The sequence below is a fragment of the Muntiacus reevesi genome, chromosome 17 (genome assembly GCF_963930625.1).
Source record: "Muntiacus reevesi chromosome 17, mMunRee1.1, whole genome shotgun sequence".
NCBI classification, from domain to species: domain Eukaryota; kingdom Metazoa; phylum Chordata; class Mammalia; order Artiodactyla; family Cervidae; genus Muntiacus; species Muntiacus reevesi.
Window position 1 is genome coordinate 43608454 of NC_089265.1, and position 27889 is coordinate 43636342.

A 27889-nucleotide genomic window follows, 5' to 3' on the forward strand; every position below is an offset into this window, starting at 1 on the left:
GATCTATAGTGGTGAGGCTACTGATGTAAAATGTAAAAGATACAGTGATGCATTTTCATCCCTACATATTCCATGTGCCTTCCTTTTCCGAAAGAGACGACTCTGCAGTCTCCTCTGAAATCATTGTGGTATTTTTCCTTAGCACTCACTACTTACAGGGATGTATTACTTTTCTTTTCACATTTCACCCCCCTTTTCTTTTTACATAACTCTTGCACCTGTTAGTGGGAGTTTTGTAGGAATATGAGATGGTAACCAACAATGCTTTTCCCCAGAAAGCAGACGTTCCCAGAGCTAGTTACCATTATGCACTCATTCAAATAAAACCCAACAGAGTCAAAGCCCTCCTGTTCGTGGCATTATGGTACAATAAGATGAGGTTAATTAAAAGGATTGGAAAATTTTGAAAAGTTAATAGAGCTAAAATTCTGTTTGTTTTTTTAAATTAAAAAAAAAAAAAAAAGTACTACCCTCCTTCTCCTTCAGCATCTGTTGTATATATTCTGCCCTCACATCTTTGCCATTTCACAGGGAAACATGTACTGTAAAATAAGCAGATTATAATGCGTTTCCAAACAGAATGTCTGCTTCTATCCTTAAAACATGTACTTAACTTATTCATCCTCTGCATTAGAAAATAAAAGTGCAGCTTATGTTCAAAAAGTACAATTCATACAAAGCAAGGTTTGAAAGTTCTGTACTTAGTGTAACCTTTCGAAGGTTTGTCTTGATTAGTATAAATTCAGACTGCTTACCCATTGACTATAAGTAACTTTTTTGTTTTCAAGTCTTTAGAAGACAGATCATGCTGGAGTAGATGTGGTCTTGCTTGCATAAAGACAGCTGTGCTATGGCGTTTTGTATCTCAAAAGGTAACGTGACTCAAGAGAGTGGTTTTGCTAAAGAAACCGAAGCACACTCGTCATTACATTAAAAGGTAAGAAAACAATTCTGAAAGACAGCAAGCAGAAAGGGCCCAGAATCACTGTGTGATGCCACAGGTCAACTCACCCAGTCAGACGTATGTACACCAGTGTTGTATCTTTAAAATTCTACCCCAGTCTCGGCCTGACTCCCTCCCCCCACCCACCCCCACCCCCCAAAAAAATTACGGAGAGGGGGAAAAAAAAGCATTTGCCTTCCCTCCGACAGTCAGAGACAACAGTTCAGAGTTGCCTCTGCAAGGGGACCAAGTGTGGACTTGGATCTCAGGTTACAATGTGCTTTTAAAAACAGCGCGGGGAGAGGAAACTTAGACTAGAGACCAAAGAACAGCATCTTCCGAGGCGGGCAGCACGCCTCCCGGGGCCGTGGTGCGCACGCGTCCGTCCGTTCGCTGGGAGTATTCGTCCTTCCAGGTCTGTCCTCCCGGCCGAGGGCGCGGCGCCTCACAAAGGGCTGGCCAGCGCCTTTTTGGATCGCTTGATCATGCTGGGGTGGAATTCTGTGTGCCGCCGCGCGTGCTTGGTCAGGTGGTCGCTCCGCATGAAGCGCTTCTCGCAGAGCGGACAGCGGAACTGCTTCTCCCCTGTGTGGGTTCGGTAGTGGCGAGTCAGCTCGTCGGAGCGCGAGAACTTTTTAAGGCAGTCTGGCCATGTGCAGGGGAAGGGCCGCTCACCTACGAGGAGGGAATCAGGGACAGAGGTTAAAGGACCTGTCACCAGACTCTCCAGGCTGGTCCTGGTGGACGACCTTATCACCATGACGCAAAAGGATAACGCCTCTATGTTCCGGCCGGAACTGCCTGCCCCTAGTCAGAGATCAAAGTCCTAACACCCAGTAGTTCAGTCAGAATGTAGCTGTATTTGGAGACAGGGTCTTTAAAGAGTTGACTGAGGTTACATGAATGAGGTCATCAGGATGGGCCCTAATCCAATGACTGGTGTCCTCATGAGAAGAGGAGATCAGGTCACTGCCTCACGGGAAAGGCTATGTGAAGATGCTGGGAGAAGGTGGCCATCTACCAGCCAAGGAGATGGACCTCAGAAGAAACTGGCTCTGCCACCATCTTCATCTTGGACTCCTGGCCTCCAAAACTGTGAGCAATAAGTTTCTGTTGTTAAAAGCCTGGGGCCCCCAACTTCAGGGCCATGGATCAATACCTCCTGTCAGGTCAGTGGTGGCATTAAAGGGCACAATAAATGTAATACACTTGAATCATCCTGAAACCATCCCCACCATCTCACCCATGGAAAAACTGTCCTTCATGAAGCCAGTCCCTGGTGCCAAAAAGGTTGGGGGTCGCTGGTAGGCCACTCAGTCTGTGGAACTTTGTCATGGCAGCCCTAACAAAGTAATACCAAGAAGAAACTGCTGAGACTCATCTCTGTTAGGTAACTGAGGTTGCTGTTTTATACCCAATGGATCCCCAAAGAGCCTTGGAGACTAACTACATTTTCCAGTTTTTTTTTTATGCTGTTGCTGGTTTCATGAGTTCTCTCTGAGGAGTCAAACCTTAGCCCTTGCTAAGTTTCCTGGCATTGTAGAGATGGAAGACAACTGAGCATTTAATCCAACCAACCTCCTGCCAGGGGCTGGTATCTCCCCTCAAGTGTCTGAGGGCCTGGCCATCCAGCTTCTGCCTGAACAAGTCTGGTGGCAGAGCCCCATATTTGCCAAGGAAGCCTGCTTGTTTCTGAGCATCCCTGTAATAAACCTCTTACTGATATGAACCTGCCTCCCTGTGAAGGCCATATTTTAACCCTAAGAATTAGTTTGTTCCCTCTGTCACATAATAGTCCCTTAACTATCTGAAGACTGCCATCATGCCTTTCTCTTTTCTTATCTGGATGAAATAATCCCAGGTTCTTCTATATTTCTCATAAAAGAAGAACTCACATTATTCTAAAATAATGGCAGGGATTCTCTGGTGGTCCAGTGGTTGAGAATCCATCTGCCAATGCAGAAGACACAGGTTCAATCCCTGGTCTGGGAAGATCCCACATGCCAAGAGGCTAATAAGCCCACAAGTACTGAAGCCTACATGCCTAAGAGTCTGTGCTCCACAAGCCATTGCAACAAGAAGCCCATGCACCACAATGAAGATCCAGTTCATTAATAGCCCCTAGAATTGAGGAAACACTCAGTCAAAAATAAATAAATGAAAATTTTAAAATAAACTAAAATAATGACAAAAGCATTACTATGAACAAAGCTAGTGGAGGTGATGGAATTCCAGTTGAACTATTTCAAATTCTAAAAGATGATGCTGTGAAAGTGCTGCACTCAATATGTCAGCAAATTTGGAAAACTCAGCAGTGGCCACAGGACTACAAAAGGTCAGTTTTCAGTCCAATCCCAAAGAAAGGCAATGCCAAAGAATGCTCCAACTACTGCACAATTGTACTCATCTCACACCTAGTAAAGTAATGCTCAAAATTCAGCAAGCCAGGCTTCAGCAATATGTGAACTGTGAATTTTCAGATGTTCAAGCTGGTTTTAGAAAAGGCAGAGGAACCAGAAATCAAATTGTCAGCATCCGCTGGATCGTTGAAAAAGCAAGAGAGTTCCAGAAAAACATCTATTTCTGCTTTATTGACTATGCCAATGCCTTTGACTGTGTGGGTCACAATAAACTGTGCAAAATTCTGGAAGAGATGGGAATACCAGACTACCTGACTGACTTCTTGAGAAACCTGTATACAGGTCAGGAAGCAACAGTTAGAACTGGACATGGAACAACAGACTGGTTCCAAATAGGAAAGGAGTATGTCAAGGCTGTATATTGTCACCCTGCTTATTTAACTTATATGCAGAGTAAATCATCAGAAACACTAGACTGGAAGAAGCACAAGCTGGAATCAAGATTGCTGGGAGAAATATCAATAACCTCAGATATGCAGATGACACCACCCTTATGGCAGAAGTGAAGAAGAACTTTGTCAACAAAGGTCCATCTAGTCAAGGCTATGGTTTTTCCAGTAGTCATATATGGATGTGAGAGTTGGACTGTAAAGAAAGCTGAGCTCAGAAGAGTTGATGCTTTTAAACTGTGGTGTTGGAGAAGACTCTTGAGAGTCCCTTGGACTGCAAGGAGATCCAACCAGTCCATCCTAAAGGAGATCAGTCCTGGGTTTTCATTGGAAGGACTGATGTTGAAGTTGAAACTCCAATACTTTGGCCACCTGATGCGAAGAGCTGACTCATTTGAAAAGACCCTGATGCTGGGAAAGATTGAGGGCAGGAGGAGAAGGGGAAGACAGAGGATGAGATGGTTGGATGGCATCACCGACTCAACGGACATGGGTTTGGGTGGACTCCGGGAGTTGGTGATGGACAGGGGGGCCTGGTGTGCTGCAGTTCATGGGGTCGCAAAGAGTCAGACACAGCTGAGCAACTGAACTGAACTGAATGACAAAAGTGCATGTACAGACTAATGGTTTCACATGTATTATCTCATTGAATTCTTATGTGACACCCCATGAAGGTGGCCCATTTTACAAATGAGGAAACCGGCTTAACGCGCGTCAGTGTTTCCACATCCCTTCCATTATGGTTGCTCTCCTCAGATTCATGCTCTGTTTCCTTGTCCCATTTAAAATGCAGCTAATCTTCGCCCTCCAGACATGATCAGGCCAGCACTGGGGGCCTCCTGCCCCCTAGACTGGCAGGGGAGAGTCCGTGTCCATGTTTGTGAGGGACCCACACAAGCAGAAAGGCAGAGGAGCTGCTTCAGATGAGAATCGCTTGCTCTTCTTGTGACTGTTAGCCCCCAGCTCTGGGTATGTGTGTCCCTGCTCCTCACGCCTTTCCAAGCACAGCCCAAAGCAGCTGCTTCACAGACTCAGGCACAAACTCTGGTTTCCACAAAAGTCTCCAGACACTTCTTAGGTAGGTGTGAGGAGTGAATATTGTCTCACTCCTGTCCCCACCTTCTTGAAACCCAGAGAGAGGCTCAAAGGGCTGGGAGCTGCCCAGTGTGGTGCAGCTAAGTCATCCAAAAATGATTCTTTCCCCCAGCTTCTCCGAACCTGTGCCAGAGATGTGAAAATAATGAGAATAATAACAAAATACCGCTATCATCTCTGTGACAATCTATACATGACCAAGATTTTATTTGCTGCTCTCTAAGCAGAACAACAGTGACCACGCCATGTACAACCTACCTGCTCTTACGGGAAACTCGATGTGGGCAAAACGAATTTTTATACACAGATTCATTATACAAAGGTTGAAGTATAAATACTTCCTCCCTGAGCTCTAAGCTGAAAAGCCACAGCAGCCGAAGGCAATACAGCAAGCCAGTGAATTCCCAAGGCAGATGATGTGCAAGGAAGGGGCTTCCAGCTGAACCCTCTGAAAACGCCAACAACATGGAGTTATAATGACAGTTTTGTAACTTCTGTTGGATTAAAAAGCATTTGTACCCAGTTCAGCAGAACTTTTGAGCAAAAGGCAAAATGCAGGTTTTATCAAAACCCAAAAAGTCTGGGCCTCCTGGGGCAAGGACAATGTCATGTCTGACTTCTGTGCTACTTGTGCTGCCAAGCTTTTAGTACATGCCTCAACTGTGTGCGTGTGTGTACGTGCACCGAGTCTGCTCATCCTCCATGTCTCTCATAAGACCAAATCCTGTTCAGAATTTCCCAGAACACGTAAAGATTTCTGGGCTATTTCAGAATCAGGCAGCAGCAAAGTCTTCTCTAACCTCAATGAAGACTCTATGGAGAAGTGTTCTTTTAAACATGTTACATTAAAAAATATAATGAATGGTTAGAATTCACAGCATGAAAAGCTGTAAAACAAACAAACAACAAAAAAGCCCAAAACAGACCGGAAACCCCTCTCCGTTCTCCCTTTTCTGGAGCCCTCTCTCCACTGCTTGATGATCTGGTGGGAGGGAAGTGATGACAAGGAAAAGCTCCATGTTTTCTCTATGCTTGTTAGGACAAATGCACATCAGAGGCAGTTTCCTTGAGGGTGTGGTAATGTGGTTTAGTTATTCACTGGCACGTGTTTCTTTCAAGTGCGTCATGAGGAGGGATTAATTTATTTGAATGAATCTGTGTCCACTGTGGGAAAAATGGGTCAGAAGACCACTCCAGCATGTGCTAAGATTGGAAAAGAAAGAAAGGCATTCCCTGTTTCAGCAAGATGGAAGTAATAATCAGAGGAAAATTGTCATGAAGCCTGAATCAGCTGTGTGTACTGGAGAACTACTAAGTATATATGTTTATTGCTTTACAAACATTCCAAGTGTAATCAGGGTCCGTTCCTACTGCCTTCACTTTCGTTCTAGCTTCTGGCTGTTCTCTCTTCACTGCCCCTTACAATTGTCATGTGATTGTTCTCATTGCTTCTAACCCAGGTACAGTCCTTGCCCTAACATCCTTTTCCTTGAGCGCTTAAGAGAGGAGAAAGCCACCCACAGGGCCCAGAGCAAATCAGAGCCAATGGTAGCCTTTGTTAGATTCATATAATGTGTATAATTCAAGCTTACAGTTTCCAAGCATTTAAAAATAGATCTACTTGGAAGTGAGTTGCTAGTCTAAAAGCTCTAGGATTGTTTTGATTTTTCTTGGATCCTTTGGAAAAGCATTAGGGGCTTTTGGTCGATGATCTAAATCAGGAGTTAGCAAACTTCGACCCATAGGTCAAGTTTGACCTGCTGGAATAAGCACTATCCTTATACTTAGCTTTTACGAAATGGTTGAAAAAAAAAAAATCAAACATTTTGTGACAAGAAAAAGTCATATGAAATTCAAGTTTTCATGTCCCCATACAAAGTTTCATTGGAACACAAATTATGCTCATTATTTATGTATTATCTATGGCTGACTTTTTATTTGAGCTTCCCTGGTGGCTCGACTGGTGAAGAATCCACCTGCAATGCAGGAGACCTGGGTTCGATCCCTGGGTTGGAAAGATTCCCTGGATGAGGGTATGGCAACTCACTCCAGTATCCTTGCCTGGAGAAACCCCATGGACAGAGGAGCCTGACTGGGCAGTGCTGAGTGGTTGTGACAGAGACCGTATGGGCCACGAAACCTTAGATATTTACTATCTGGTCCTTTATAAAAAGTTGGCTGCCCCTCATCTCAACCTGCAGGCCTGATTCTCTATCTGGTACACACCAAAATTTGTAAATCTAAATGTCTTTAGGAATCAGACACAAAATAAAAGTGGGTGAAATGCCCAGTATATTAGACTGCATCATAGACTGTAGAGGAATCTGGAGCCAACTGGGGAATGCTTTCCACACAGAAAGGCATTCAAATTCCACCTCTGATAAAACACTGTGCCAGCCAAGCAGTAAGCAGGCAGGGGACTTGAATTCTTCTTGGTGATTTGCAATTTGCAGCCCTTTGAAATCATCCACCTCTTGAACCTGGTGGAGAGTTTGCATATAATCTACTATGGGATGCATTTCCACATGTTAGTTAATGATAGACACTTGTTAAGATATCTGGAAAAATACACATGTTTTGAACCTAAGAAAGTATGGAATGAGGAAATCATTCATAGAGGGGAAAGAGAATTTAAGGCTGAATGAGACGGGAGATGATGTGCAGAGAGGGAAGGATGGGCCTCAGAGGGGCTGTGATTTGCCTGCATCCCGCAGCTGGGGGTAGATCAAGTCAGGCCCTTCCTTTTAGCTCAAGTCTAAGATGCCAGAAGAATGGGTAGCCTTCTTTATATAGAAAAAAAAAAAAAAATCATATGGTAAAGTAACAACTAATTAAACAATATTTAAACTTATCTTTCGTATTAATGAGAGAGTCACCATCCTCCTGGGGGAAAAAAAAATAAAAGACATGTACAAGACTGGTGCTTTATTTCTGGCCTTCACAGGAAAACACACCCAGAGGCAGCGACACAATAAAGTCTGCTTTACTGAAGCAGAGCTGTTAACAGCACAAGTTTCTGTGTGTTCTCATTATTTATACACCACTCCCCTTCCCTCCCCTTTCAGCAACAAGCTAAGTGCTTATCACTGACAGACTCAGCTCTGAGTATATAAACTGGATCGAAGCGGCTACTGAACACTGCATCAAACATGTAAAAGATTTTCTTTACAGAGACAGGTCAGGCCTCTAGGAGTCTTCTGGGCCTCCAGTAGGTTCAAGAGAAATGAAATAGGGCCTGCTGGCTATGCACTTGCCAACATGATGGCTCATTGCTTTTAAGGAAAGGATCTCTACCCTACCTGGTGATTGGCTGACAATGCCAAGTGAGGCTTATTCTTCTGTGTAAAGTTGTGAAATGAACAGTGCTAAGTGTTCTGCATAGAATGAAAAAGAGGACAAGCTTGGAGATTGCTAACTGGATACATCTAACCCTGTCCAGGCTCCCCTGAGCTCAGACAGGCAGCCATTGAGGTCCCAGCCTGGATTCTCAACCCTCCCCTCTCTGGCTCTCCTTCCACAATTCCATGAAGAGCTGAAAATGGGCTAAACTTAATTGACACAAGAGGGTTAAAAACACCCTGATACTTCCATTGCTTTGAGCAAAAGTAACTCAGTCTAGTAAAACAAATCTAAGGGAATTTAGGCCTCTTTTTCAAAACAGAATTCTAAAAATGCCAATTAATAATCGCAGCATCACACAGATGTACAAAATCAAGGCTGTTTCTTGAGGAAAAATAGTTTTTCCTAATTACAAAAAAAGCAACTAGGATTCCAGAGATAAAAAGATAATTTGATATTGGGAAATCATAATGATATTATTCCTCATTTGAACAGGCTAAATTCACCCCCACTTACCCTCACCCCCACACACACACAACTTGCCTTCAAAAATGTAGAGCAGTATTTGATAAAATTCAACATCTATCCTTTTTTCTTTTTAGGAAAATAAAATGGCTCCTTAAAGAATAAAAAATATAGATACAAACCTTTCCCCAGCAAGGTCAATAGTAAAAGAAGGTAGCATTCCCACTAAAGTTAAGCTCAAGGCAGGAATAGACTCCCGCCCCAATCATCACAGTTATTTAAATAATGTTCAGGAAATGCTTCTGAATGCAATTAGATAACAAATTGAGAAGTAAATTATGGGACAGAGGAGGCAAAATAAGAATTACTTGCAACTGACACAACTTTCTTTTTGGACAAATTAAACGGCTCCTCTGTCCATGGGATTTCCCAGGCAAGAATACTGAAGTGGGCTGCTGTTTCCTTATCCAGGGTATCTTCCCAACTCAGGGATCCAGACCACATCTCCTTTATTGGCAGGTGGATTCTTTACCACTGAGTCACCAAGAAAGCCTGAAATCAACTATACTTCAATAAAAAAATTTGAAGAAAAAAATGCATTCATAGGTATAAATATACCAAAGAGCAGTGGTTTTCTTATATGCTAACCATAGTCAGTCAGAATAAGCCTAAAATAAAGTTCAGGCCCTACACAAAGAAAATCATAATGATGATATGACAAGAATGAATAAATGGGACATTTCCCTTGATCTTGGATGGTTAAGACCCAATGGTGTCAGTATGGCTATTCTGTACAAATTAATCTATAAAACTAATACACACACTAAAGAAATTCTTCTTGAACTTGACAAAATTATTTTAAAGTTCACTGGGAAGAATAAATATGCTCAACTTGCCAAGAAAATTTTGTAATAGAACAGTAACAAATGAGCACTTGCAATACCAGTTATTAAAATGTATGATTAAAGCTGTAATAATTAAGATACTATAATACCAGCATAGGAAAAGACAAATCAGTGGAGCAGAGTCAAGTCTGAAAATAAACCCAAGACTATAGGGATGGGTCATTTCAAATCACTGAAGAAAAGAATACTTAATTCAATAAATGGCATAGATATTTGGTTAAAAAAAAAAAAAATTAAACCTGAATCCCTACCCTTACACATTTCATTCAAGTTCCAAATGGACTATACACATAAATGTAAAATATAAACCACAAAGGTAAAAGAAAATATAGGTGAATATTTTTAGAATCCTGGAGTAGGGAGAGATTTTCTAAACATGAAACCAAAGGTAGTATCCTATTTGAAAGACAGTCTGAAATACGTAAAAATGTTAAAAGGTTTGCATTTGCAGCTCTTTGAAATCATCCACCTCTTGAACCTGGTGGAGAGTTTGCATACAACCTACATGGGATGCACTTCCGCATGTTAGTTAATGATAGACACATGTTAAGGTATCTGAAAAAAGACACATGCTTTGAACCTAAGAAAGGATGGAATGAGGAAATCATACATAGAGAGGAAAGAGAATTTAAGAATTTTATATGTGTGTGTGTGTGTGTGTGTGTGTGTGTGTGTAAACAGTGAACTAATAAAGGAAAATGCAGCATAAGACAAAAGGTTAAAATCTATGGTACAAAAAGGTCACTAGCAAATCAACATAGCCCAACTTAATAAAGCTAGAAAGTGTCAGTGGCTCAGTTGTGTCTGACTGTTTGCAACCACATGGACTGTAGCCTCTGTTCATGGGATTTCCCAGGTAAGAATACTAGAGTGGGTAGCCATTCCCTTTCTCCAGGGGACCTTACCGACCTGGGGATCGAACCCAGGTCTCTTGCATTGCAGGCAGATTCTTTAACGTCTGAGCCACCAGGGAACTAGGCAAGGATGCAAACGGAATAATCTAAGAACAAAAAAGAAATACTAACAACCAATTAATAAATATATGAAAATATATTCAATCTCATAAGTAACCAAAACATGCCAATCAAGAACACCAGGATGGTAAAAATGTTAAAAAGTATGTTCATATACCAATCATTGATGGTGGCATGAGAAAATAGGAATGGGTGAAACTTATAATTGTTCCAGGACCTTCTGGTAATACATTTGTCCAGGAATTATCTGTGGTAACAATAAGAGAGGAATATGAAAATATACAGGGATACCAGCATTGTTCATAAAAGGTAAAACTTGATAACAACCTAAAAATGTCAAACCAAGAAGATCTAGTTGAACACTTCAGTGTTCCACATAAAGGAATAATATGTGCCTGTTACAAAGGTCCTATACAGATGTTTCTGTATAGATGTTAGCAATTCACGGCGAAATCAAGAGAGCAGTGCATGATCTGCTGTGTATGTGTGTAAACATTTATGGAGAGGAAACATCTTGGAAGAATATACACAAAATATGAAAAATAGTCATCTACAGGTGAGGGGGTAACCTCTACTTTTTTGGGGGTAATTTCCCCCTATGTTTTCTGGGTTTTTTTAAAGTACTATTTCTTTCATAATGAGAAGTCAGAAGAGTCTTTTTTTTTTTTTTTAGAAGAGTCTTACATAACAATGATGAGTATGGGTTCAAATTTTTCCACCAACGGATTGATCAAGATTCCAGGGGCAGGGGAGGATTTACACTCTATTGAGAAATAGACTCAAGTGTCCAAAACTGAAGAAAGGTGAAGAATTGTTCTGCTTCCTTCTCAAATTGTTAGAAAGTGAGAAACTTTCAGAATAAACGGTTTTACTGTTTTCTCACCCCTCCCCCACCTCTTCCTCTCATATGTGAAAGGAAAATGGCCCCTGCAAGAAGAGACAGGACTCTCCCTTTAGACACTGACACAGGCAGTGACGGTAGGCCTGCCCCACCAAGGAATAGGCTCCTTAGGAAGCAGGGGGAGACAGACGGGCAAAGACAGGAAGCCTGAAGCCCAGAGCCCGGGGCGGGTCCCTGCACTGACCCCAGGCCATTGACACCTCACTGTCCACTATCATCAATCCTCATTCCCCACGGGAAAGTAATGCTAGCTTGCAGGTACACAATGTGATCGAGGCTTTACTGCTTTTCATTTCTATTACTCAAGTGCTGACACGCCCATACACTTAAGAAGAGGTGCACATTATCTGGATACAGTCAATTCTACAGTTTCCTGCATAAATCATTCCAATTAGTACCAAACTCACAAATCAAGAAATTATGAGACTCGTGTTTGCCAAAAATATTGCTACTATCTCCACAGGTAGATGTCCTGAAAAATAAAAATTCTTGATAGCATTAGAAGGATAATCCTGCCTGAATGCCATTCCATCACATTAAGGTTTGCTCCTGGCCTCTCTCTGTCTGAATCCTTCTTGTGATTTGGTTTCCTTTTACATTTCATTTGTTGATACAAAAGAGTCATGATAGAGTCTGGATGTGAGATTTTACTTCCTGGTCCCTGTGTTTATCTGCGGAAAGCACCCTGTCCCCAGATTTGGGGTTCTGAACTGGGAAGTGGGCGTCTGTAACATCTGTCACGCACACTTCCTCACTGGAAGCTGGTGTCTAGGTGTACGGAAGCAAGTCAGCCTGTCTGAACACTGCTTGCACATCCCTAACCTCAACTGACTCATGAGAGGGCGCGTGTGCCAGGACCTCAGAAATGAAGATGACAGACTAGGGTCTTGACTCTTTAGGTGCTCAACCCAGCAAGAGATACGTCATTACATCTCCATGTCTCCGCTACCTGGTCCCGGCTCAGCAACTCTGAAGTGGCAGAGAGGTGCAGTGATTGTCCCACGTCCACACAGCGAGATCTAGGCCCAGATTAGTCAATTCCCACGAGTGCATTCTTCCTCACATCCCAGACTGTGGAGTGCTGCCTTTGCGCAGTTTTTGTGGGGAAAAAAAAACCAAATAAATAACAATTACATATCAGGAACTAACCACTGAAAAGGATACGTAAGCTTGATGGCAAAACTAAGCTGAGAATGGAGATTCTTTGTCTCTTTGCATTTTGAGTCATTTTTATGACCATGTAAATTCAAACCTGTTTCACGTGAAGCCAACTCAGAGGGCTAGTGACTCGACCAAGGACACCCTTAGATTAGAACCAGTTTTCAAATCCCTTTTTCTGTTTTGAGCACAGAACAAGATTAGAGGTGAAAGAAGAACACAGGCCTTAACTAAACGTAGAGCGCGCCTCTTCCGTGTTTTTCTAATTCCTCTACTCCCAGGCCCTCCTTTCAAGACGCACTGCCTCAGGGAGGGAGAGACAGTTAAAACAAGTAAGCTGCTGCTGAGCTTGAGGTTTCAAAATAGAGTTTTAAAAATGTAAAGCAGACGCTGAAACCCTTAAATTCCCTTAATTTTCCAAAGCTTCCTAGCAAGACCTGAGCTGCAGAGAGAGAAATCAGAGGGGCTGTGTTTAGGGAACAGACGCAGAGGTCTCTGAGGAGGGCAGGCACTCTGGACTCTCCTGTTAGAAACAGGCTTGGGTGGTCTCAGAGTAGTGGCCCCTGCTGCCCGGCCCACTGCATGCCCGGAGCCTGTCCGCGCCCCTCCAGGGAAGCCCCTGACACCCATCGGGGCGCCTAAGGAGTTGGGCAGCCACGCTGAGAAAAGGGTCTCAAGGGCCTGCCTGAGTTTCCACCCCTTCAAACGTCGGGTCGGGGAAGAGACTGTGTTCCCAAGTCTAAGTCCAAGCCCTGGGGAGGACGCCAGGGGAGGACGAGGCAGGGTGAGAGGAAACGCTCTGCAGAGGGCCTCCTCAGCAGAGGACACCCCCCTGCGAGGAATGCGACCCTGGGGAGACCGGAAGTCAGAGGAGGTCACGCAACGTGGACGGCCCTCCCATGATGCCAGAAGAGACAAGGCTCTTGCCCACCAAAGAAGTCACTCCCAAGAGAAAGAAAGGCAAAGGGAAAGGGAGAGAGAACTCTGAGTTTGTGAGCTCACACCCAAAAGAGAATAAAACTTAACAGAGTAGAGTGGGAGACTCCAAATTACCCAAAGAAAGTTTGCCCACCCAACAGCAGAAACAGTGGGGAAGGGAGCGGGGCTCCAGAGAACTCAGCTCTGGTCAGGAATAGTTCCCTTTTTGTGCTTCCCACGCTCGTGGCTGGGGGATTCTTGCCCAAGGACATAGCTGCTTTCTGAGGGCCACCAAGATTTCTGGCATCCTTAGCAAACGCAAGGAAAACCTCTCCATGTGTGTCTTTAGGTAAAATTTTATGTCGTGCCTACAGCTTCCAGTCTGGGGGCAAGGGCTACCCAGAGAGCTGAAGCCATTGGCTCAAAAGACAATGGGTAACACCAGGAAACCCAGGAGACTGCTGTCTGGTCAGTGAATGCTTCCTCCTCCGGCCTCCCAGGTCACGGCGCTCGAAGTGACCCACGGTGACTATCAGTGATGCTGCTACAGCACCAGATTTCCAGCTGTTTCTCTCCGGGCTCAACCACTGTATACTGCTGGCACGAGAGTGAGGCTGCAATGACCACAGACCCTACTCATGCATGCCACATGTGCCACCATCAAATAGTTTTTCCAGCTTCAACAGAGTGAGCCACTAATTCATAGAGTCTGGTGTTTGTCACCAAAGACCAAGAACGACAGGGTGGAGCTGTCCAGCTCTTACCAAACAGCCCCCCCCCCTGACTCCCCCAGCCCTCCTGGGGCAGGCATTCCTGGACAGGGCTTTGAAGTTTGAGAGCAAGCAGGGCATTGAGAAGAAATGACTCAGGTCAGAGGAGCAGCTGGTGGTTTCTTTCACACTGGGAACCCCTGCTTCAGTGGGTGATGCTCAGCAGACAAGCATCTTGTGGCTGGCCATGGGTGATTTGCAACACCAAAGAGGGAAAACAGCTGTTCGTCATTCTGCCTATTTTCATTAAAACAGCAATGGTACAAAACTACTGTAGAATTATGGCAGCGTAGGGGTTTAAGTCATTTTTATGTGTTTTTGTAAGTTATTTTTAAGGTCTAATTTTTGCCTCTTATGATTTATTACGGTGTTCTTATTGGGCATTACATACACTGAATAGACTTCTGAATCCCAGTGGGAACCACCATATAAATAGCTCATCTTTGTATAGACAAGGCCTCTACCTAATAACACACCAGGTGACAAACATTCAGGCAAACATAATTCATTCCTCTGGGCATAAAATAGACGCCTGGAACTGAGACCAAGTGAACGGCGCTGCTGGTCACATTGGTGCGGCTACACGTATGCCATGTGAGTCTCTGGGTTCTGGCTTCTAGAACATCCACTGAGGAGGGCCTATGGGGCTGAGCCTGGTCTCGAGAAATACGCGTTGAAATAATCTGTCTTCTACAAAGACCACTTAGCATATGCCCTGGTAGCTATCTTACAGGCTGAACTCCGGAGAGAGTTCAGAGCGCTTCCTCTTCAAAGAGGAGAAAAATACGGGGGGAAAATGTTGTCATGCTACTGTCTCTCATTTTGTCAAACTCTGCTTTTTGGAATACCCTGTCTGTAGTTACAAATGGGTGGACAGAGTGCAGAGCTGGTGGTGCTGCCTGTCTGGCACCTGTTGCCTCTTTGGGGGTAATGAACAGCACACCTAGCGTTTCCTTTTGGAAACCACCCCTTCCTCACTCTGAGTTTACGTAATTCCAGGTAGGCAACCCTACACCCCAGGCCCAGAGGCTGGACGTGACCCAGCTGTGCCACAGTGACTAAGTTCACGGACAGGCACAAAGTTCTAACTCAGTTATGCAGCTTGAAGCCAGGGACTTTTGCTGGAATCATTAGGAAAGAGGAACTGTCTTTCCACTGGGCTTGCTGAATTGGCAGGAAGGGAGACTGAACTGCTGGCGGCCATCTTACCACCATTCAGAGACAGCCTGCCTGGAAGCAAAGCCAAAGCAGAGGAGAGCAAGGCTGGGCCGGGGAGAGGGGCAGACGCTGACCACTTGTATCCAGAGATGCTGACACTAGCGCTACCCCCAAAGGAGTTGGTAATGAAAACCAATGAAGTTCTCATTTTTACTAAGCCAGTCCAAGTTTGGGTTTTTTCCCTTCCAACCAAGAGGCTTGATTAAATCAGCTGTGGGCCCAGAACTGGGGTCTTTTTCAATTGGAAGGATGCAGGTTCTGGATAGCTATTGGAAAATACAGGATAGGTTTGGCCAGCTCCATGATTTCTGCAGGGACCCTCACTAAGCTTCATAAAAACCAACCACAAGCCAGAGCTAGAACCCAAGAGTAGAGACAATGGTGCGCTGCGGCCAAATCCAAGAGAGCCGCGCAAAACACAGGGCCTCTTCCCGCTGGCAAAAACCCAAGGGGTCCTCGTCAGCAGCCATCATGGCACAACTCCAAACACCTAGAAACATCCAAGGAAGACTTAAGAGTAACCTTGGACTAAGTTTACTATCTCCAGTTTCCTTCTATAAAATGACAGAGGTGTTAGTCGCTCAATAGTGTCCAACTCTTTGTGACCCCATTGACTGTAGCCCACCAGGCTCCTTTGTCCATGGAATTCTCCAGGCAAGAATACCGGAGTGGGTACCACCCTATCTCACAGGCCTTCTGGGAGTAGAAATGTGACAATGTGTGTAAACCATCTGGCTTGGAACTTGGCGTGTAATATATGCTGGATGCTACCATTATTACTATTAATAGCATTATTACTAATATTAATAATTTATAATTATTACTATTATTATTATTATTTACAACATTCACAGTGTCTGCTTTTGACATCTAGCACCGTTCTTTGCATGTAAGAGTACTCAATAGTAAGTATTACTTAAATGAATAAGCTGCTGGATTAATGTGGAGCTGTAAACAAAAATTCTGGGAACTGTAAGGGCTTCTGGGCAACACATGTAAATTATTTTTAAGTGTAATACTATATGGAGACACTATATTTTAAGTGCATTAAATACCTCAACTGAATTAAGTCTTATAAAAACTCCTTAGGTATGTAATTACTGAACCCCATTTTACAGATGGGAAAACTGAGGCTCAGAGAGTTCTCACAATTAGAAAGTGGCAGAGGCACAATTCAAACACAGGTGTGTGAGGGACCCCCAAAGCCCATGTTCTACTGGCTCTACCTACTTACTACCTTTTTGCTGAAGGTAAAGACCTCTCTGGAGACCCCTCATGTTCAAGTTCCTAAGGATGGGCTGGTTTCCTCTTCATAGGCCTTACTCTGCTTTTCTGACTGCCACTGTCCCATCAAAGCTGGCTCCGTGGAAGGGAGAGAGGGTGAAACCTCGCCCCATCTCTGTCTCTTTGAAAAAAGAGGATCTAAAGGATTCCTTCCAGTTCTGAAATATCTGTAATTCTCAAGCAGAATTTCTGGGCTTCTGTCTATTGCCTACCCCACTGGTCCCCACTTTGGTTCAAGTCAGGTCCTCTGGGAGGGACTCACTTCCAAAACAATGGAGACTCACCTTGGAAAAATGTTCATACTTCGTTTAATACAAAATACTGCTGCCTGTCTTTCAAATCCTTGTCATTAATTTTATATGGCTTAAGCTCCCATCTCTTTAAATAAAATCCTCAATTAAAAAAAGAGGGGATACTCAATCAGGGATGAATTCCATTCTGCTGTTCGAATTTTCGATCAATTTCAGTTAAAAAAAAAAAAAAACAAATTCAAATACCCAGTGGTCCTGGATTTAGGATGGTGAACTTACTAGTTTCTGCAGCTCCAGAACCTTTAGATTTCAGATCCAGATGTTCAATTCTCACCTCCGAACTACAAAGGCTGATATTACAAGGGAAGCCTACAGGTGCCATCATAAGCATGGGCTTTAATCATAAATGGAAAGATGCTATGGAAGATCCCACGCATAAAAAATGGATGCATCTCACTCCCTTAGTGGGAAAGGTATTCTCAAAGAATGATAATGTTAGTTCTATTATTTGCTGAGGGTGCTGCTAGAGGCTAGGATAAGACAAATGTTTACTCTTGGCCTTAATGCACCAAAAAGGTATTAAGGTTTCAGGAGGACTCCAGGAAGGGAGGAGTAGGAAATCTCCCAGGCGCTGGCCTTGGGCTGTTTCAGAGTGCTGCTCCCATAATAAAAGGGGAGAGGTCCCTCGGGCTGACTCCACCTCTGCCCTTTCACTCCATTGTTAATCTGGTTAATGCAAAGCCGCTCTTTAAATCTAGGGGTTTTTGTGTGTGTTTTGTGTGTGTGTGTGTGTGTGTGTGTGTGTGTGTTTTAAATTTACCATATTTAAGCAGATTGAAATCTTCAGGAGACCCTGGGGGAAAGGAATTCAAGTCTAAGAACTGCCAAGAATTCAGTGAAGGAAGATCTCCTTTTGGCTAAACTCTGGCCTGGAGAACTTCACCTTCAGAGGGCCTGGTGCCCTCACTGTGTTGCTGAGCAAGTTGAGGCTCCAGGAGCCTGCTAGGCCAGCCTTTGAACCTTGGTGCTGTTTTTCCAAACCCTCCATAGCCCCCCAATGCCTCTACGGAATGATCCCTGTCCATCTGAAAGTGTAAAAAAGTGTACTTTTTTACAGACAAGATGATGGATGCGATGACCTCTCAAGGTCACTTCCAACCTCCAAATTCTATTCTTTTGCTACTAACAACTGCCACCAAGGGTTGGGCTTAGGCCTGTTACTAACTTCCTACCAAAAAGTAAGGCGGAGCGAGAGACAGGACTGCTCAAAGACCACTGCAGAGGATCCCATTTCCTTCCGTTTTTAACCATCTGTGAGGTTTTATCCTTCCCTTTGCCCCTCCTTTTTGCGTCTGTTGCATAGAAACAGAAAGTGCCTTTGTACCAATTACTAGGCACTAATTTACGTTCTTCAGTGGGCGCTGGGCTTGCTGGAGAAACATTAGGAAAAGGTGGGAGGGTCGGATGTGGGGGAGGATTCGAGCAGCAGAGGCCTGGAATGCTGCAAGCTTTTTCTCCAAGCCTGAGAGCAGCCAAAGGGAAGAAAGGGAAAAAAAAAAAAACCAGGAAAAAATTTTTGGTAGCCGAGACTAACAAAAATGGCAAAGCTTGCTTAAAAAAAAAAAAAGAATCAAGAATGCTCATGATCATAAGGCATGCAGAAATCAAAATGATGGTCAAGAAATCCGACTAACCAGGGTACAACATCAGGTTGTTTTAGGGGCTCCTGAACTATTGAATACTGGGAAATCACCCGCCCACTTTTTTTTCTCAATGAGTGTATTAAGGAAGACCATTGTCAGCCACTTTCCCAATATGTCATATGATGTTTCTCCCTGGGAAGTTCAATCTGGGAATTTCCCACAGACGTTGCAGAATGACTAGTGCTTGGGATAAACATCAACAATTGGGCCAGGAATGTAAATCTGACCCTTACGTTCAGTGTCCCAAGAACTCATTTTCCTCAGGTTACATCTTTGCTGAAGGTAATGAGGTGTCACCATCAAAACAGAGCGAAATGTACTCTGGTACCTCTCTCGCTGACCGAGGCCCCACGTGCGTCCCCTCTCCTCACCACTTACAGAAGATTTGAGAGGACAATCACAGGAGACAATGGTTTTACTCTGTAATGCTACTCCTCTTGGATTTTCTGTTGTAACACAGTAATCCTGCCAGCAACAGCAGCTCTCCTAAGGCAACTCCACTCTGTCTTGTTAGGTCAGCTACATGGAGGGTGATGAAGGATAGGCAGGGGATGGAGGGCAGTGAGGAAGAAGCAACTGGTCCTTCCTATCTCGGGGGCCAGGAATAAAGAACTCTCAGGTCCCCTCACAGGTTTTAGCCCCCGGGATGAGATTCCAACAGTGAGCTGGGACTCAAGCAGCTGTGAGCCATCTTCCCTTGGAAGCAGGGGAGTTTCTAGTTTGCCTGAAACTCAGAAGCAAACCCAACAGGACATCCTTGTAGTCTTTAGAATCCTATCATCCTCCACAGCTAGAGCCCATTTGCCGTCCTTTGCTCTCATTTCTTCCTGACAGGATACATGAGCTTGTGTCTGGACAGTCTCACTGGGGGTGGAAATGGGGCTAAAATTGCCCCCATAGGGCAAAAATTGGATCTTAGGCAGGTGGGAAAAGTTTTAGCTCTTCCAATGTTTCTAGCCTTCAAAAGGGACACAGTACATAAACAGCTCTACAGTATCAAAACGTCATGGGGGAGGCCAGTTATGGGGGGGAAAAGGGCTAATCTCCTTAGGGGAGACAAAGTGGGAATAAAGGGTAGGGAAACAATTATCTCTGCAGATTCCACTCAGACTTCAGTGTATATTTACACTGACATATATTAAGTATGAATCTGTCTGCAGTGCAGGAGACCTAGGTTTGATCCCTGGGTCAGGAAGATCCTCTGGAGAACGAAATGGCAGCCCACTCCAGTATTCTTGCCTGGAGAATCCCATGGACAGAGGAGCCTGGCAGGATACAGTCCATGGGGGTTGCAAGAGTCAGACATGACTAAGCAACTAAACCACCACCATATTAAGTATATTTACACTTAATGAAGCATGTCAGGCTATGAAACACTATTCTACATCACTTTGGGGAGCCTTATGAACAGTAGAACAGGGGAGAGAGAATGTTTCCTTAAGGATCAAGGCACAAGGCTTCCCTTCTACTAGAGAAGAGTAAGTGGGAAAGACTGAAAAGTGAAGTTGCTCAGTCGTGTCCGACTCTTTGCAACCCCATGGACTGTAGCCTATCAGGTTCCTCCGTTCATGGGATTTTCCAGGCAAGAATACTGGAGTGGGTTGCCATTACTGAGCAGGGGTTAATTTATGGACTGCCTAGAGGCCACTTCAAGACCCTGCCCTGTCCCCAAACCCCTGCCGTCTGGGTGACAGAAGTGGGTCCTTCTCATACCTCTGATGGTACTAGAGTCTCCTGAACCAAAAAGTTGACTCCAAAGCTTTTTGGAGCAATTAAGGAAGAAGAGTTCATGAGGCACAGAGCAGGCCTGGCTCATTTTATATGACCAAAATTTTAAAACTTTTGTCTTAAGGAAGGAAATAAACCCGAGTGAAAGCTAGCCAGTGATGGGCATTCCTAGAGAAACCAAAAAATTGCCCCCATAGGGCAAAAACTGGATCTTAAAATGTAAAAGAAGTCTCAGCTATTATTTCCTGTTTGGATGATAACTTCCAGGATGGGGACTCCCCAGGTCCCCTCCACCACATATTCTAAGTAGCCCAGGGAAATGTTCAAACAGGATAAAGAGAAACAGGAGCAACCACTGTTGAGCCCTTTGCAGCTCTTATCTCTCCTTGTTTTTAATGAACATCCCTTCTGCCCTATTGAAAAAATTATTAAAATTCTTTTTCTACAGAAGTGGGGTGTGATAACGGATTCAGGGCTTTCTGGTTCTCAGAATCCTATAACCAGTGCCCTTAGGCTCAACCTACTGTCACTACTTGGGGACAGTTGATTTAAGTCCCTCCAAAATGATAGTAAAATTGCACCTGGCATGGAAATAAGGCTTAGAGCGTCTATCATTGGAATGTCAACCCTAGGATGACTCTGTATCAGCTGGTTCTGATGACTTCTGAGCTGGAATTTGGATGTAGTTGTTTACTTCTCCAAAAGTTACTCCCATGGGTGTGGGTGTGTATGCAGGGTGACCACAAAGTCAGGGAACTTGGGATACTCTTTTTTTGTGTGTGCTTACAGAGAGATTGAGGGCACGTGGGAAAGAGTTGGGGAATCAGTGGGTTTGGGTGAGGGCTTTTGGAGGCCCAATTTGGGGTGTATGCTCCGAGGCGGGGGGAGTGTGTTGGTGTGGATGTGGGGTGTGCCAAGATAAAAGTTGGTTGCATTTTCAAATAATAAGCCCAATATGTCTTCAGGCAAAGTTCGTACTCCAGTGGGTCTAATACTTATTCAAAACAATAATACTCTCCAAAGAGTCTGGAGATAGAAAAGCTCATATTTGTTTTACTTTTTTTCAGATTAACATGGATTTACTGCTTAAACTTTAGAGGTATATCAGATGAGAAGATATCTGATCTAGAGGGTAAAGAAAAACAAACTGAACAAAGCATTAGAAAACATAAAGTACAGTACTACTTAAGTTTCTCCTATGTTTGCTGATTTTAAGCTCTGTCTATCACACACAAACTATTATCTTTACACAAAAACCTAAGTTCAGAGATAGTATTGTATCTTGGGATTAAGAAACTGAGGCTCGAACAGAGAAGAGATTGCAAACTTAAATGCCAACAGAGACCATGTAAATGATTAAAATAAAGGACATGCCCCTTACAAAGAATGGTCAGTTCAAGCCAATTGCTGCTGGGCAGGAATTCAGACCCCATATTGCCAGATTTTTTGATTTTTTCAGAGAAGCCAGAAATCTGGATTTGTGCGGAAATCCTTATTTTTCCACGTTAGTAACAAAATGTTTATAAACCCTGCGCTGACCAAACCAAAAAATTTGCAAAGCAAATTGAGCAGCAGACCTCTAGCTTACAAACTCTGAATGCAAGGAACTAGGTTAAGGCCTCACAACTCAGAAAGGGTAGGACAAATCAGAATGCAGCTCGGTCCACCTCAAAAGGATCTTCTCTCTTCGGGGATTCTAGAAGGAACTGCACTGAACTAAACCACAATTTTGCTTAAGTGGCTCAGCTTTTAAAGCCACAGGTTCTGCACAAGTGGCAGTTTTGCGGGGCTCAGGAGGAGGAGAGCCAGCAGCAGGAGGGATTCTGGTCAGGCCACACAGAGCAGGGGGTGTGGCTGGAATTTTAGTTTTTAAAGTTTCCGCAAAATACAGACACGCCAGTTGCTATTTCCTAGCCATCTTCTGGGTTTAATACCAGCCAATAATTTAAAAAATCAAGAAGCTGCTACCCCACACCAAAAATAATCTAACTGGAAGCTGAATCAGAAACTTCCAAATGCATGAGACCTCCTACCAGTCTTTTATTTAGAGTAGCCTTTGCACAGGAAAAAGAGTATCTTCTCCAGCAGGAGCACACTTCTGACGGTCTTTACAGAGGCAGTGGTTTTTGTCTGACCATATCCTAGTATTATCACAGAGGCCCCAAACTTAAATAAGACAACTGCAGCTATCACATCACTAGTTTCAAAGGACCGACTGTAGCATTTAAAATGGGATTAACATTTCACTTCGTTTTCCACTCTGGGCTGTGTAAAAGGTTCTTCTGAGCTGACCTGCCTCATGGAGTATTAAAGAGCAGCACGCATGCACGCACACACAAGCAGCCATTTCTGTAAATGCCTGAGAGAAATCACTCAACGGAATGGTCCAGAATGCCTTTCTGAGTTGGGCAGACTCAGGGAGCTCGCAAAGAAGCTCTGCAGGCCTCCTCAACGGCACGACTGGGCAACTCCTGAAGGAGAAAGTGCCTTTGCTCAAGGTGGCAGAGGGTGTCCCTGTGAGCTGAACTCCGGGAACATGGCTGACACAGCCAGGCCCGCCCAGCAGCTGTTGGTGAGTAACACCCCCTGGTTAGTACACCCCGACTTCACCCGGGAGCCATGCTAAAGGTCACATCCCCCAAGTCAGGCACAACAAGATATACAAACTGTGCTATTTTTTGGCAACCTAGATGACAACCCCAAACAGAACCTGATTTTACATTAACGGTGGAGGAAATTCAGCTTTACTCCTGTGCCAGCAGCCACCTCCACAAGAAGCACTTTCCAAAGGAAATAAAATATGAGATGCAATTACGTAGCCTTTTTCAAAAAAGCAAAACCAAATCAAACCAACCAAAGATCATTTTGAAACCACAGGCCCAGGGCCTCACCTTAAAAGTACTAACAATTACACCAAAACCCGGTAATACTTTCCAAGGAACTCCGACAACCTCCCCTTAAACATGGTGTCATAGGACAGATGGAAAAGGAGTTTCAGGAGAGGACCAGGCACAGTGCTTCCTTATCAGGACAGCAGTGATAAAGGACCCTGACACTAAACATGGTGAGAGGGCATGGCCAAGCATGAAAGCTTCCCGACTTTTTCTGAATATATTAAACAGAGCCAACAGAATTGACTGACCAACGTTCCTGTAAGTCTCCAAAGCCTGTTTTATACTGCAGATGTCTTACCAGCCACATGCATCAGTGATCAGACCTGCCTTTTGCTCTCCCGGTAGACCCCCTTCCACGGGGCCTCCAAAACATCCCAACCTTCATTATCAGCCTTGACCTCCGGCAAGGACCACACCTCCTCGCTAAGTGTTCTATTCAGGGTGGAAGGTGTGATCTAAATTACGTGGGGAAAAAATCCGCTCTGAAATCTCATTAAAAAGGCTAACTAGTCGTAAAGTTAACCAACCATCACTTGATCAAACTCCTCTGCTGCCTGAAGCAGTGTTATTTTAAACCTCTCTGAGGACTCTTGGCCATATTTAAAACCATCTTGGCAAGCCCTGAAAAGTAGCAGGCATACAGCTAACCGAGCCCTTAGTCATCCCTAAAAGGTTCCATGTAAAGTGCGCCGCTTCTTCCCAGGTTTCGGCCACTTCGCTGCAATCCCACAGGAGAATAAAATAAAAGATACGCCATTTGACTCTGTCCCCCCAAGCCCCCCGCCAGCGTCTGCCCAGGTTGGGTGGCCCCATAGGCGCCCGGTGCGGGAGTCCTGGGGGGGGGCGGGGCGGGGCAGGGGAGGGGCGGCACCACTCCCCACGAAGCCACGCACAAGGGCTGGCACTCAGCACTCGCTCTGGCCCCCAGGTTAAGGCTCTCCATGGCTTCTAGAGGCTGGGGACGATCAAAGAGAGTGAGCTCTCCGTCTCTACCAGGTTCAATCACTTTAAAGAATTAAACAGCACCTCATCCAAATTTTGCACCCTTTCGGCCGAACATGGAGTCCTTAACACCCAGGAACACTGCCTGGCCAAAGGTTACCTAACCCCAGAGTTGGGTGGGAGAGGGAGACGCCGCCGCTAACCTGTATGCACTCTGTAATGGGCTTTGAGATGGGAGGATTTTCCATAGACTTTCCCACAGCCACTGTAGGGGCACTTGTGCCTCTTTTCGGAGGCGTGTTTCCCCTTCGCAGCCACTCCAGGGTGGAGGAGGGAGAGCGGGCTGGGCGCGCTGCCAGGATCCTGTCTCTCCTCCGGGCTGTGGGAAGGACTCGACCCAGATTCGGTGGTCACGTCGCTGTCGGATCCCATATCCTCATCCGGGCTCTCCAGGCTGTCGCTGCACACCGAGGGGGTCTGGATGGGTCGGTACTTGTTCAGGTCCAACAAGCTCTTGGCGATGGTGACCAGCGTGCAGTAATCCTTCCAGGTATCCCCCGGGTCACCATGTTCCTTGGTCACCTCGCGCTCAGGTAGTCGCAGCCGCTCGGCGTCCGGAGCGCCCCCATGCTCCGGCACCGCAGCGCGGTTCGAAATGGAAACCAGACACTGGGCAGCCACGAAGTCCATGTAGGCGGCCGCGGACATGGTGCGGGCGGCAGCAGCCCCGGCGGCGCGGCCAAACTTGGCGGTGGCTGCGGAGGTTCGGCTCGCCGTGCCCTGGCCTCGGACTAGGAGCGCTGCGCCGCGCGGTGGCCAAGGGGGCGGGGGCGCGGGGCGCTTCCGACTCGCAGGAGCGCCGAGGCGACCTCAGCCCCTCATCTTTACGTAACCGGCAGCGCCTCCGCACGCAGCATCCACGGCCCCGGGCTCCGCCGCGCTGCCGCCTCTCGCCGCCGCCGATGCCCAGAGCCGGCGAGATCCCCACCGACGGGCGCGCCCGCCACTCCGAGCTCGCTCTCTTGGAAAGGTGCCACACGTGGCGGTCGCAAGTTTATTCGACCGAAAACGCCCCCGAGGCGCTGGGAGAGGAAACTGCCAGAGAGGTACACGCCCTCGGCCGCCTCTCCGTCGAGCCAAAGCCTCAGGACATTCACCCAACCACCTGGACGCAGGTGGCAAGCGCCAGACGAAGCGCCAGGTCTAAGAGACACTTTTCCCCCAGTCCACTGACAGCTTCTGAGCCCCTGCTCTTGCCGGTCCGCACCGTGCCGGCATTCTCTCGCACAGTAACAATTTCGCAGAATCCCATCACGTCACAATCCGAACCCCCTCCAATTGGCCAGTGGGGAGGGTGATTCAACTCTGTTTACTTTCTCCCGCTGCCAGTCAGAACGGCCTTTCGGTGGAGAGGTGCGTCTAGAACTGAGGCGCGCGGCCAATCCGACTGTTCCGTTTCGATGCCTCGTGCTACCCCTACAGCCTCGAACGCTGACATTTAAAAGGGTAACAGCCGGGAGGCTGGAAAGGAGCTGCTGGACGTCTTTGGGAGTCCCCTCAATCCCTTAGCCGGTCCAGGCTTCCTGGCTCACGTTCCAGCTAGCGGAGTTGTGGGATACACCTTCCCTACTCAGCTGCGTTCTTTCTTATGACAAAAAGATAACGTCCGTTTCGGTTTTCCAGCTTGCAAACAGTTAAGTGACTTCCTGCAAACGCTACAGTCCCAGCAACCAACCTTCCAATCAAAAGTAAGTTGGTTGATGTCACTGACATTGGCTTAGCCAATCAGAAGGGCGTTCCGAAGACAAGCGCTCCACGCTTGTAAACGGGAAGAGCTGTAGTGAAACTGAATATATCCTTGTACTTTGTGATGCTGATAGTAAAATGGAGATAATGTATGGGAGGGCAGGGGTGATGAATAAACGCAAAGTGAGTCTACAATTAAAGAAAACAACTAAATATTATCAGGTCAAGTTGCCCAAGAATAACCACAAATGAGAAAGCATCAATTCGTTTTCATCCGTTTTGGGAAGCAGCATACTTTTAGATAGACTTTTAATAATTCTTCCAATCAATGCATTAACTATGACTAATTCATCTTGAAAATGCAGAGCTGACAAAAGTTCTGTTTTAAAGCTTGTTTTTGTTCTGACTATACTTACTTTGAACACTTCATCTTTGCTTTTGTGATGCGTCTTTAATTCCTCTTTTTCCCTCCTGCAGTTTATTCTAAGTAAGCTGTTTTCCTTTTGTTTTGACGCTATTTTAACCTTCCTCAAATAAATGGAGCTAAAAAAATCCCTGTATAACTTTTAAAACTTCAAAAACATTTTTAATTCATTTTCTTTCCACAGCCCCTGTGGGATGTTAGGGTGTGTATGTATCCCTTCCCTCACTTTAACAGATAGTAACATTAAGATGCAAAGAAGTGACTTGTCTACCTTATCAGGTAGAGAACTCCATGGAAAACATAAATCCGATTCCTAGCTCTTTGGGCTTCAGAACTGAACTCTTTGGTTTTGTGAAATATTAACTTTGCTGAACAGATTCGTAAGAACTGGGACCAGTCAAAGCCATTGACTATTGTGGCATTAATTGATCAACAATTAGTATGGCTCTTGAGAGTTTGATTAACTAGGTTTGCATCTCTGAAAGAATGATGGGGTTGTTATTCATCTTGATAGCTGAAAAAGGAATCTAGGGCCAATGATTCTTGCAGGAGCTGTACTGTCCACAGGATTAAAAATACATTTACTTTCCTAAGTGGGTGTGAGAGGTACCTGCTTCTTTGTGACGCAGATGCAATGAGGTGCAACCATAACACCCCCTGGCTATTAGCCTTCGTTAAGGTTTGGAAAAGGTTCTGGTCTCTAAAGGAGCGGTCTCAAATTTACCCTTCTAGTTTGAAGGCTAGTGTAATTTGACTTTGCTTTTAAAATGGCACAGAAAGATATTGCAGTCGGTGACTACACAGGAAAGGGAAGTTTAGAAAGGGGGTGCTGGTCAACTAAGAATATCATCACCACCACTACCAACATAGTGAGGTAGGTACATGTCAAGTGAAGTCATCTTAGAGTTCTTGTATTCCAATCCCCTTAATTTTAGAAAATAATTCACTGAAGCCCAAAGAAATTTGCCTACTTCGTGATTTTTCTAGGACAGACTCTGTCCCCAAGGCTACATAACCATTTAGAAATTCCACATTTGCTTGCCCCTCTAAGGTCCAGTACAAATACCAGCAGGATCTCCCTAGTACTGTGATCAAGGCCTGTTCCTCTCTCAGATTTGCATTGTAACTGTCATTGGACCAGGTATCTTCATAGCAGACAGTTCGAGAGTTAACGTGGGGTTATTATAAAAAACAAAGTCTGTATCTTTTCTTGAAGACTGTATCTAGGAACTTGAAAGAGTCAATCATCATAGGTTTTTTAAAAGTATACATTTACTTCTTGCTCTCTTTAACTCCCTTTAATTTTGTTTGAACTGGACATAAACCCTAAACTCTTCCAACCCATTCATTTCAGAATTATACAAGAAGTAATAAAATACAACTGAGATTTCATTCACATGAATTTCTCTTACATTTACAAAC

The 27889-nt window shown here is 44.9% G+C and overlaps 1 protein-coding gene across 1 annotated transcript; it reads right to left on the reverse strand.

The window, feature by feature from the left end:
- Nucleotides 1-445: 445 nt before the first annotated feature.
- KLF9 (KLF transcription factor 9) lies at nucleotides 446-25014 on the reverse strand. The gene is made up of 2 exons (XM_065907931.1): nucleotides 24501-25014; nucleotides 446-1618 (listed from the first exon to the last, which is right to left on the reverse strand). The coding sequence occupies exons 1-2, from the start codon at nucleotides 25003-25005 to the stop codon at nucleotides 1389-1391; spliced, it is 735 nt and encodes a 244-aa protein (XP_065764003.1). The 5' UTR covers nucleotides 25006-25014; the 3' UTR covers nucleotides 446-1388.
- Nucleotides 25015-27889: the final 2875 nt, after the last annotated feature.